Source organism: Ruditapes philippinarum, unplaced genomic scaffold, assembly GCF_026571515.1.
Source record: "Ruditapes philippinarum isolate M1 unplaced genomic scaffold, ASM2657151v2 ctg19330_1_1_1_1, whole genome shotgun sequence".
NCBI lineage: Eukaryota > Metazoa > Mollusca > Bivalvia > Venerida > Veneridae > Ruditapes > Ruditapes philippinarum.
The window spans coordinates 1-13436 of record NW_026857943.1 but is presented as its reverse complement, the minus strand read 5'-3'; the positions used below and the strand labels follow the sequence as shown (position 1 = coordinate 13436).

The 13436-nt window shown below is 33.1% G+C and overlaps 1 protein-coding gene across 1 annotated transcript; it reads left to right on the top strand.

Annotated features, from left to right (window-relative positions):
* Positions 1-1179: 1179 nt before the first annotated feature.
* LOC132751562 (glutathione S-transferase Mu 1-like) lies at positions 1180-8167 on the top strand. The gene is made up of 6 exons (XM_060741736.1): positions 1180-1289; positions 1426-1501; positions 4855-4925; positions 5737-5925; positions 6268-6363; positions 7267-8167. Exons 1-6 carry the CDS (start codon positions 1257-1259, stop codon positions 7459-7461), a joined length of 660 nt encoding a protein of 219 aa, XP_060597719.1. The 5' UTR covers positions 1180-1256; the 3' UTR covers positions 7462-8167.
* The last annotated feature ends 5269 nt before the right edge of the window (positions 8168-13436 follow it).

Below are 13436 nucleotides of genomic sequence, written 5' to 3'. Positions count from 1 at the left end.
ATTATTTCAACTGTAGTTCAGTTGGCACGAAATACTCGTGCACTGCAAAAGTACTATGACTACTGCATACTACACACTACACCGGATAAGAAATATTAATACTGATATATTTAGAACATAAGATATACTTACAAAACAAGATATGTTTGTAAAACATGTATTCCTCCTATCGGCAACCAATAAGTCATGTGGCCAGGTTATTTTGACGGACTTTTGACCTTGCGGACAAAAAGTCAATAAGGGTTATCTACTGGCCATGGTTAGTCACTAGGTCATTGTGACCGTAAAGGTTATGTGCAGCAATTTTATGACAAATTTATCACAAATATTACAAAATAATATATGCATAAATTTTATAAATCATAAAGACCTCCTTAATAAATTTGAAGTTTGAAGTTCCTTGGAGTAAGCACTCTTTAATTATTGATCGGAAACCGTTTTTACCTACAAAATCAATATGACCTTGACCTTTGACCCCTTGACCCGAAATCAAAAGGGGTCATCTTCTTGCAAAGGTCAATCAACAATGCAAGTTTGAACTTCCTAGGCCAAAGTGTTCTTTAGTTATTGATCTGAAACTGTGTTTACCTACAAGGTTAATATGACCTTGATCTTTGACCCCTTGACCCTAAAGTCAAAATGGGTCATCTACTTGCCAATACTAATTTTCAAACCAAGTTTCAAGTTCCTAGGCCAAAGTATTCTTATTCTATCGATCAGAAACCGTTTTTACCTGCAAGGTCAATTTGACATTGATATTTGACCCATTGACCTTAAAATCAATATGGATCATCTACTGGCCATGAACATTCCCCAAACTAAGTTTGAAGTTCCTAGGCCTAAGCGTTGTTTAGTTACTGATCCGTCAGACAAATGCAAAGAAATATACCCTACTACTTTGAAGGGGCATAACTACCTTTATTTTGCAATTCATTTGCATCTTTAGTGAAATTCCAAAAAAAAGGCAAACAACAACAACAACAGAAAAAGAAAGAACAAGTTAGGCAACTTGTGAGGCTTGAACACATTTAAGTTGTATCGCAACCCAATGACTTTACCGTCCAACTTTGCCATCAAGACATTTAAATTTCTATTATTTACCTTGTGCTATATATTTGCTTCTAAAAACCTGTTTAACCTGTTTTAACCTGTGTTAAGATAGTAAACTTTTGTGTACACAAAAAATGCAACGTCACTCTCACATTATCATAGCGGCACAATAGACGCTTGAATTAGTTTATCAAGGACAAACAGAAATGCCAACTCTAGGATATTGGAAAAATAAAGGTGTAAGTATTTTCTTCTTGGTTGAGATTTTACAAAAGTAGCATAATTATAAAATGTTTCACTACTCGTACATTGGTAACTGTATGTATATTTTGTTACATATGTAGCCATCAATTTACTTTATGTTTCAAATTTCAGTTAGCACAGCCGATTCGATTGCTTTTAACATATGCCGGGGTAGAGTTTGAAGATGTACAGTACGGACAAGGGCCTCGTAAGAATTATTGTTATCTCGTTCTTAGAATTTGTTAACCTGATATTTGAATACAACTCTATTTGTTATAAATACTATTTGATATTCTTAACAAGTTACGTTATATTGTTTTAATGTAATTGATGCCTTATGCAAGGTATCGGATGCCTAATGCATAACCTCCTCTCTGAAGCGTATTCATTTACAGTAAGGATGGGGTGTGAGCCTTCAGAATAATCATACAGTTTATCTGTAGATAATATTCTTACAACGATTTTGGGGCCATACAACATATTATCAGGCACATGAATTTTTTTCTAAAATGTTTTATTAAGATTGCCCAGAATTTATACATTTTTTCCACGCTAAGACTATCATGTTGATATAAAATGTGTGAATTATGATGCAATTAGCTAAAAACAATGAAGTTAATAAATGTACATTATTTCAATTCAATATAAACGAAAAATCTGAGCTTATTAATTGATTTTTTGATGATTTTTTTTCACTAACTGAAATTTGAAAATCCCTATTAATTCTACTTTTGAAAAAAAAAGTTTGTTTGTTCTTCTTTGTATCAGTGTATCGATTTGTGCCTTTGACTAAGACATTGTAAACATTTACTGAAGATTCAGTCATGCACACCGAATAAACAAACACAAATAAAAAATGGTAAAAATGACAACACTATCACACCTTCGGGGCACATGTTTTATGTTAAACCGGTGTTATCAGTGTCTTGACAGTTTAAATCTTGAAGAAAAATAGAACGTGTTCTAATTTGCTCGCAAGGATGTCACCAAATTTATCATTAAAAATTATTAAAGTAAGGTGTCTACATTAAATATGATACTCGCATTGTTGTGTAGACACGGACTAAATATTTACCTACAGTGATACATAGAGATGAAGTGTAAATATCATGTTTCAGTTTAACCTGTTACTGAATATTTGTGCGAGTTTTGGGAGAAATTTACATCAGTTTGGGGAGGGCACAAGTTAGTGGTGTCACATTTATCCGTTTAAATGGGTACTGTCGGTTTTTAGCTAATTCAATAATCGGTTACCGCGGTAAGCATTTGACAGAGGAGATATTTTTTACTTGATTCTAAACATTACCTTAGTTTTTTTTAAAAAAGATATGACAATTTGTTTGTATTTAGTTGCACTCATCAATGTATTTTTTTTCCGATCTGATCGAGTACGGTAGGGCCTTAATGGAAAATAGTCACTCCATATTAGGATCAAACTCCTCACAGTGGTTACATCCCTTGGCAGATGATAGTGTAAGTTTGTCCAACAACATTGACCTGGTACTCTTACATTAATTTTGACCCTGTAGTCGTATATTCCGTATACGTAACGATCTAGTTGTATATCGATATGAATGTAAAAACCCAATTGTATTAAAAATCCCTCATAGCGCAGTTAAGTTTCAGTTGAAGGATGAAGACGTAAACTGGTTCAAATCCTATTTCAGCGATTTTTTTTTTATTTCAAATTTGCAATTACTATTTTCTTAAAACTTTTGTGTGAATTTTCTATGTTGTATTTTCAATAATTGCCTTTATAATGACTATACTATACGCTAAAGCGTATACGATTGCATAAATTCACAAAGAGAACCGTTGAAAGATAATAAATGATATAAAAATATAATTATGTATAAAATATATTCTAAAACCAGGTGTAGTAAATCGATTTCAAATTAATTCATGTAAGTTAATTTGAAAAAAAAATCATAACATGATGTCAGTAAGGAATCGAATCAGAAACCGTCAGATCGGTAGTCCGACATCTATACCAATACACCATACCTCACTGATGAGTGAAGCTAGCAAATATATCAATATGGTCAACGTTTATTCAAATGACCCGTACGAAAATTAATGAAGTGCCAGTCAATATTGTTGGACAATACCATTTGTAGTGTTAAGCTTTGATTGTTTTAGAGAGGAGAATATTTTTGTTTTCCAATGAGTTTTGTTGAAATTGGTATAATTAATTGTGATGATCTTAATTCATAAGGGTTCATTGGTTTTAATTAGTTGTTTTGGTTTGTTCATTATATTTGGTTGTTGAGTCATATCTGTTTGGAAAGATATATTTGGTTGATATTGATTGAGTTGTATTGAGCGATTTGGTTTTGTAAAGATTATCATAGTTGATGCTTTGTTTTTGAAGATATCTGTAAAAATTGGGTTTAATTTTGAGTTCTTCATTTTGTGGAGATGTTGTTGTTTTGTTTGATCATAAGTTATATAGAGCTTAGGCTTGCTTGGTAAAGAAGTCATTTACCTGAAAAGATATTTTGTATAAGTGTTGATGAGTGTAAATAATGATCAGAGTTCCTTGTTTTGGGTGTAAACAATAATCAGAGTTTGTTGTTTAACTGTATATATGGATTTGAGATAGAAAAGGATGAAATTACCTTAAAAAATAGTGTTAACTAAAAACAATTACATGCTAGTTTTCAAAGGAGAATGTATCCATTTTAAGTCAGGCGGTGCTGCCCAGCCTCCATATCTAGGACATTGGTTCTAATTTTATTACTTAATAGTTTCTTAGATTAGATTACATCAAGGCAGTCATTCTCGTGACAGAGCCAAACTCCACCAGGGACGAACCATTTTTATTTCAATCTTTTAACTTTTATACACTCCCCCAGCCAAAAAATTAAATAAATAAAAAATGGTGTAAATTTTGGTTATGCACCTGGTCATCCAACCGTCCGTTCGCCTCTTAGAATGTTTTGTTTCCAGTCTATAACTTTTGAACCGGTGGAAAGACATTGAAACTACTTGACAGAAATTTTAATCATAATGAGAAGGTATACCTGCCTCAGGTCAAGGTCACACTTAATCATTTTGTATCAGTTATAAAATGTCGTGTCGATCTGTATATTTTGAACCGATGGAAGGAAATTAAGGTATAAAGCCAAATCCGGTACCTTCAGTTAACAAAAAGAAAACAAAACAATATCTGAATTTCGAAGAACGAAACAGATTTGTTTAAATTTTGAAGAATTCTATAATATCTGCATGAAAATAAAACGTTTGTATATTTTCTTGAGAGTGCATAGCGCATTCTTAAAAACGGTTTGATAAAATCCTATATAGACTTGATAGCAATAAATTTACCTTAATTGTCCACCCCTCCCCCCCCCCAAAAAAAAAAAACCAACAAATTAATAGGTTTGAAAATCTTTGACAGCGATTTTCTTAAAATATAGAGCATGTTAATAGTTAGAACATCACCACTTCTTTTTAATGTTTAACTAACAAATACTATACTACTTTGTTATTTTCAAGTTTAAAAAGGTCACGTGATATGCTTATTTTTTAATTACATTTAACCTTTTTCCTGAATTTCAGCGCCGGATTTTAGCAGAGAATCATGGTACAGTGTAAAACCAAAGTTTGGAGAATTTTTGTCCTTTCCAAATGTAAGTGTACTTGTGTAAATATTAAGATTTATAAATTCTGCAGATAAAAATATTATCGAATACTTTGTGTGTAATGGACAGGTCTTTTCTATAATTCGAAACAGACTGTTATGCTAGGTGAAGGTATTTCATTGTAAATATGAAAAAAGAGGTGTCATGTGTGGCAAGTATGTACACACTGTCTTGCTGCTAGCCATATATAGGTAAGCCGTAATTGTTCAACAAGACAAGTATGGAATATAAAAAAGCAATGTAAAAAAGGAAAACAAATGAGCCGCGTCACGACAAAAACAACATAATGGGTTTGCGACCAGCATGGATCCAGACCAGCCTGCGCATCCGCGCAGTCTGATCAGGATCCATGCTGTTCGCTATCAGTTTAACTACTTGTTATAGGGTTTGTAAGCGAACAGCATGGATCCTGATCAGACTGCGCGGATGCGCAGGCTGGTCTGGATCCATGCTGGTCGCAAACGCATTACGTTGGTTTTGTCGTGACGCGGCTCAAATAGCGTAATAAACACTGCAAAAAATCTGTACCACAAGAGAGCGTGCATTTTCTCTGATCTTTTTTTTCAAATTTTTAGTGGATGTACATAGCCAACGTGTTCGAGATGACATCGGTGAGCAAAATCATATTTTAAGTTTCGACATGTGTTATTTTAGGTGTATTCACTGTACATTTCATGCAGGACGAAAGGAAAGCATCATAATTCTATCAGTTCTTCAAAGTAAAAAAAAAATAATTGTTGTTATAAAAATGAACAATACATGTTATACAAAAATTAAATACTTGAACGATATTTTTCAGCTTCCGTATTACATAGATGGCGATGTTAAAATTTCCCAAAGTCACGCAATTCTAAGACACGTAGCCCGGAAATATAAGTTAGATGGTGAGACGGAGAAGGAAAAGGCAGTTGTAGATATGATTATAGAGGAGGCAATGGACCTCAGGAATAATATCTACAAAATAACGTATACAAGTGTTGAAAACTACGTGAGTGGGAATATATTTATTACTGTATCAAATTATTAAAATATATCAATATAATAGTAGAAGTTAATCTATGTTGTTAAAATACACGTATAATTCAATTCGATACATTACCTTGATGTTAAGATTTTACATTACAAAAATTAGAATATCTGCATATAAGTAAGAATGGGCAAAACAGAGTACCACGCAGTGAAAGATATTAATTATTTTGTTACACTTAAGATATTGAAGATGAATATCATTTTGTATTCCCAGTGTAATAAGAAGGGCATTGGGTTCCATGAACGTTACTTGATCTTTACACTAATAAGTTTTGTTTTATTCTATTTTTTCATACCCTAGGAGAAGTTGAAACCAGATTTCTTTAAGAATCTCCCGCCAAAACTAAAACAGTTTGAGAATCATCTAGGTGTAAATGATTGGTTTGCTTGGGACGCTGTAAGTTTATCTTTATCAAACTTAACCATGCTGAATCTGTAAATCTTTGACCATAAGTATTAAACCAGACCAGCCTGCAAGTCCGTACTATATACTGTTGACTGATCAACTTCTAACTATCCATCGAGGTATCCCTAACATTTATAATGGACTGTTTGTTTCGGACAAACTTTTTCATATTTAGTAATTGGTAATTGGTTATTTATAACGAGATTTAGTGCTTGTTTCGTTACAACGTAAATATAAATAAATCATAGCTTACAACGACGATGTGTCCATGTTAATTTAGAACAAACATTATTTCTTGTTTTTTCTTTCACTCTTTTCATTTTTATTACATGTATTACTAAAATTATTCTTTGTTTTATTTATAAGTATAATTATTCCCTTGTTTATTAACATGTATAACTATAATTACTATTTGTTTTATTTATAACAAAAATTATTTCTTATTAATTTATTACTAAAATTATTCTTTGTTTTATTTATAACGAGAAATATCCTTTGTATATTCATAATGAGAATTATTCTTTGTCTATTTTTATCATTTTTAACGAGTAATGTTTTTATTCATTTATTTTGTTTGCTTATTTATAACGAAACTTATTCTTTGTCATTATTCACAGCGACAACTTTTCCATGTCTTATTATAATGATTGTATTAAAAGTGACATTATGCTAATTTTCGTTGTAAAGTCGTGCAAAATTACTTATATATTTCAAGACATAAGTTTACTTTCACTGTTACAGTGGTCACTGACAAACATTATAGGATAAAATATAAAAACTGCACATAAAAATGGGCATAATTTCACTTTACAATCTAATGTGGCTATGCTACTGTACAAATCAAGATTATGTATATGTTTCTTTTAAAACAAAATTGATGTTCGATTATTTTAGATAACAGCAGCCGATTTTTCGATGTATGATCTTGATTTTCTTCGACGGTTGCAGTCTGATTGTTTGAATGCCTTCCCGAAGCTTCAGAGTTTCCTTGATAGGTTTGAATCCCTACCAAATGTCAAGGAATATCTATCACTCGACAAAGTCAAGAATCTGCCCAGAAGTAGCAAAATTGCAGTGAGGACGTTCTGAAATCACATATTATCAATTCACAAAAAGCAATGAATAACATTTTGAATAAGACGTCCGTCTATTGTCATTTTAAGGAAGTATCAGTCTGCCATATATTTCAGACTTACGTGCTGTTAACTATGTTTTACAACATGTAGTCTAGATTTATTTTCGATCATATTACAAGTACACAATGCTGCATATAGTGGATACTTTAACCAAGAGTTTAACCAAAACCTTCAGTCTGCCACGACAAGCTTGTTGAATATGTACTTTAAAACTTAATAAAGATATGACATTCATAAGGACTTGTAATTGTTGCTTTAAAGCTGCATGCCTTCAAAATATTTCAATAAAATCAAACTTGAGAAAAATGTACTAGGATGTAAGAAAAAGTAAAAAGTTTCAAGATTCAAGTAGTATTTTAAACATTTTGTGCGATTATTGGTTGATTTTACAGTATTTACAACTTTATTTCTACTGAGTTTCTAATGCAGTTAAGGCTAGTTATGCATATTTTTACCACTTTTTGGTAATTGACGAGGTTTGTAAGTGCCATTGATAATGTGTAAATTGCTTCCTTTTGGTCACTTCACAATATTACACTTTCAAATACATTACAAAATTTTCATGAAAATTAGCATGAATCTGGAGGCATGCTGCTTTAAACATTATTTATAAATCGGTATTAAATTTAATCTAATTATTATACTATAATATATAACTATACGGGGCTTGTTTTATTTTGTAGCAAAAAGTATCAACACAATCTCAAATTTAGATTTATATCAATCTTATTGGATACCTGACATGTTGAGAATTGTTGCATATCTAGAATATAATTTTCATGTTGTAAAATACACAAAGATTTGCATAAAAGTGATTGTATTTTATTACAATGCATTGAATGCAACGGAAATGACGTCATTTATTGAGAAATAGATCGTCTGCTTTTTCATCACTAGGTTAGTATACAGGGAATGTACATGTACTATTAAAGAAAAAAAAACAACATAAAATGTTTTGCTAAACACACCAAAATTATTCAATGGAGGAATTGAAAGAAACTAATTTAGGTGCTGGTATGACGTCATTCTTTGAGAAAGTCGTCTGCTGTAGTGCTAGACAAATCTGAGACCAATTGTGCCTTTCCGTTGTGTATAAATAAAAATATCTGCTTAAACTACACCATGATAAAATACATTATTTGAAATCATATTTGTAATCCTTAAACTAACAATTCCTGCACAACATGACCCTGTAATGATAAAACTATGGTCATAAATGGCCATTTCTACAGCTCTGTTCTGTTCCATTACGAAGCTTGTAAAAATGTTTCTAATTAAGTACGTTCAGAAAAAACAAATATTGTATTAGAGAAGAAAAGATCGCTAGACTGCTATTACCAAATCCACTCCTGCTTTAATTTTCTGTTGTTATTCCAATACAAATGTGTCGAATTTAAAATACAAGTCATTAGTTAAAGAGAGATATAAAAAATCTCATCATGTACGATTTTCATAATGTAATTATGTATTTGACATAATAAGTAGTTGATATTTGATTACATGTTATCTGAAATACATATTATCAGAGTAAAAGCACACCATTTCATAAAAATCAATTATTTTAAAGGCTTAAATGTTGGCAGTAGGACTGACTTGATCGAGGGCTATGACAAAGTATTAAAATGAAACATGCAGATTCGGTTTGACAGTCTGTTCATAAGAGACATGAGAAAGTACAACAACTCTTAGCCCCATAACACCGGCTTTGTTCATAAGAGACATGAGAAAAAAATAATTCTGGAAACAAAGTGATCCCTCGGAAGCATTAATCACAACAAAATAACATAAGAATTGCAGACTCGGTTTGATTGAGTCTGTACATGAGGGATAATGCATAAGTGCAACATCCCTCACGCCCCCTAGCACCGGCTTGAGCGGTACTCAATTCTCAACACTTTATAGTGCTGGCATCAATGATCCCGAAGGACCAGAAAATATAACAACACTGAAGTGAAGTACGGGGCAACTTTTTACGGCTGCCACACGGCACTTGACACCTGCTGTTGTGAAGTACAAAATTCTGGAAACAAAGTGATCCCTCGGATCACTTTGTACAACAACTCTTAGCCCCATAGCACCGGCTTAAGTCAACACAATTTAACATTTTAATTAACGATTCTGAAGGACCGCACAACTATAGCAACACTGAAGTGAAGAACGGGTCAACTTTTGACAGCAGCTTGCTGCCACAAATCACTTGACACCTGATACTGTTATTATAGAATAAAAAATGGGAAATGTCGGATCATGTTTAGGTAAAGTACTCATGTAGTAATTGTAAATTTTAAACTAATGTTAATCAGAACATATCAAACAGTTGCTTTCTGATGAGTATCTTAAAATGAAACACAACAACATACGAACATAATAAAAGAATGGCATTGCAATGTCAGCAACAAACCGAACAAATGACAATAAAATACTCTAAAATTCTAAAACCATGTATGTTATTTACAGTGCCATTCCGGTTTGTGTGTTTATTTTGTTTGGTTTTACGGCGCACCAACACAATTTAGGTCATATTTTGCCGAAACAGGAAAGATAACTTTGGCTAACCTCGGGTGTTATTAAGTAAAAGCAACACCAGTTGTCGAAACCACCTCACCTGCTTGAGCTAAATGATGAATTGACTCAAGTAACCAATTTAGTCGTCCCTTACGATCACACAGGGGTGAAAGGTGGCTACAAATTTGATTCCTCAACCCTTAAAGGCAACCCCTTAGCAACAATTGTCATTTTCGGCATATTTAACCATTGTAGCTTATCTACTAGTATGTTAAAATAGGATAAACAAGGTCAACAAGGAAAGGCGGCGTTCAAAGAACGCCGTTAAGTTTAAGCAAGAGACAGATTGGTGTCAGATTGTAAAAAACAAGAATGTTTTACCAAACTCCACGCAGCGGTTACTTCCCCTGATCAGTACAGTAACCACTGCCACCACAAGTAAATCCGGCTTTAGAGAGCCGAATATATTTTTTCACTTTTAATTTTAAAATAGAATACTTTATGTCATTTTAGTTTTCTTTCATTAAATTATTATGATTAATATAAAAGAATGTAAAAAATATACTAATAAAAATTATTTTGTAAAAATAACGAAAGATATTTTCACTGTGACACTGTATGTATAGTAAACAATGACTGATTGAACGATTGCGCAAAAGATTTTGATCCGGCACTTGTTTTAAAGTGTAAACTAATTGAGTGTTTTGAACATATTTTATCTGGTAAGGATGAAATTATAAATCTGCCAGTTGGATATGGTATCCTTATGGCCGCCATGTTTTTGTCACATGACACAACTATCGTCACGTGATATCAGTGGTGGCAGTGGTTTAAGTAGCAAAGTGTGACGTAACCGCTGTGAGGAGTTTGATGTTTGACATCGTCGAATATAACAATAACGTTCGTATTAAGTTGAGTATTTCTATGTTTATTACTCAAGTCTGACAAAAAGTCTATTTGGTGTCAGCAATGATATAATCCCAAATATTCTGTTGTAATTCTGACTTCATTAGGGAAAACGTCTAACCGTTAGCAACACCGTCATAATAAGATTCAATCCGTTCCAAGGCGGCGCCCCACTGTGTTCCTCAGATGTATGTCTTATGTTGTTTCATACTGTTTTGGTGACACTTTTGCTTGTGTCCCTTGTTGTTTTCTCGTCTACGGTGGGTGTCTTCCCCATTGCCTCTGGTTTTTATTTCTTTGATTACTTCCCACCCCCTCCCCCGGTCTCCTGTCCCCTTCCCCTTTGTGGGCCTATTTTTATTTTCTTTGAGTTCCTGATCAGTTACGGATTGATTGTCATTTAGTGATTGGCCTGTCCGTGCTCTGTCTTTGCCCTGTCCTGTTTTTGTTTGGGGTCCCCCTGGGCTCCTTGCCATTGGTTCTTGTTGCTGGGTCATGTGGGGGTTGCGTTCATTGAACGCCGCCTTTCCTTGTTGATCTTGTTTATCATATTTCATACTAGAATTTACACACTATATGATAACAAAAAAGACATAATTCTCGATATCGTCTCGATATCGTCTCAAACTCATGCGATTACCTTCTTACTTCTTTTGTAGTACGAAACAAAATGGTTTATATCATTTGCACTTAACACTCTCATATGACATAATGACATTTTAATAGTACGAGATAAGTAGATTCGACAATTGTTCTTCAATCAAGACCGTACCTGTTCTGCATATTTCTCCAGTTTGAGTTTAAGTCCGCATTGGTGTAAAGTCGTGTATATGTCTCGAAGTAGACCTAGATCTTGATAACTGCTTGTTTTGCTAAATATTGGCTTGACAGTCAACCTAAATGTACTACAAGGACGACGTGTCAACCATGGTTTCTAGGAATAACTGCTGCTAGACAGCTTTCTGTACCTGTACAATGCCTCGGCGAATGTATGCTTTGTACTCTTAAAAATTAAAAGCATATTGTTCTATGTATGTGTGTAGGAAAATTTGCTACAGAAAAACCGCTTTCAGACAGACTAAAAACTTTGTTCAACGTGAACAGGTAAAGCTAGTTGAAATAAATAGATAAAATAGATAACCGTTCCGGCAAATTTGAAATGTTGCAAGATCGGCTCGATAAACCCCGCCCATGGACAGCAATGAAAAGAACAAGTCCACGTTCGAAGCACCCACCCAAGGATTATGCAATAATTTGAAAAAAAAAATGTAAAATTTTAAATTCGCAAACATCCGCAAATGTATTCTTACGGCGGCTATCATGGAACTTAAAAATTGACATAATTATGCATGTAAGTGGTGTTCCATTTAAAGCGGCACGTGGCTCCGAAGTTAAAGAATAAGTGTGCCCTAAACGAGAAAATCAATGGCGAAACTAAATGAAAAAGAAAATGAGATCAGAGGTAATGTAGCCTGGTTTTTACAGACAAGCTTTAAAAAAAAATTTAAAAAGCAAGCAGCATATCCTAAGTATGATTAAACTGTTTTCAAGTAAGGAGAAGTAGAACTGTTCAATTAGAAAAGCAAAATAGATATAACTGAAATTATGACAAACACAACAACAATAATGTCGTTTTGGACAATCGAGCATCGGATATAAAACATCTCTGATTGTATGTGTCGCAGTCCACTCTTACGATATGGGAAAGGTGCTGCTAAGAGGTTCTTGGCTTGAGGGTTGCTATAAAAATACAGAAATACGCTCTCAGAAAATATTTATTATCGATGAATACGAAGTCTGGCTCGCGCCAGGAAAATCTTCAGTAGGAGTGCAAAGACAAAATAATGACAAATGACACAAAATCATGAATGGCAAAATGTAGAATAACAAGTATGGGATCAATACAGACATTCATATTTACCTATAAAAATACAGAAATACGCTCTCAGAAAATATTTATTATCGATGAATACGAAGTCTGGCTCGCGCCATGAAAAATCTTCAGTAGGAGTGCGCAATGCGTGAAGGTACGTAGTGCGGAAATAGAATATTTAAGATTGAGGCCCGTACCAATGGTTTTAAAACAACTTTTTAAAAAAATGAAAAATGAAGAAAAATGAATAGAAATGAATAAAAGGATGAAGTATGAATTAGGAAAAGGAACAAAATAGGATTTACATAATCTACGGTGACAATCGGGACATACATTTTCAAATAACATTTTTAAAAAATAAACATAATTGACCCTGCGACATCCTTTTCCCCCCATAGGGAAAATGTGTCCACATTTAAAAAAAAAAAACCAAATTTCCCAAAAAATCTTAAAAAATGAAATCTTCTGTTAGAAGACCTTACAGAAGAGTTCAAAAAATGTACATACACAAAAGTGTAAAAATATATATTTTAATTTCTGGGGAAAACCTATTACAACTTCAAAAAAACTTTAAGAAAAATCAGGCCCTTTAATTTCAAATTTAAAAAAATTTTTTTGGCAAATTTTAAATCTCGTTTGAGGTT

Coding starts and splice junctions, on each gene's coding strand:
- LOC132751562 (XM_060741736.1), top strand. CDS start 1,257: ATGCCAACTCTAGGATATTGGAAAAATAAAGGT. Junction 1,502..4,854: donor ACAGTACGGACAAGGGCCTC/GTAAGAATTATT, acceptor CCTGAATTTCAG/CGCCGGATTTTAGCAGAGAA. Junction 6,364..7,266: donor ATTGGTTTGCTTGGGACGCT/GTAAGTTTATCT, acceptor CGATTATTTTAG/ATAACAGCAGCCGATTTTTC.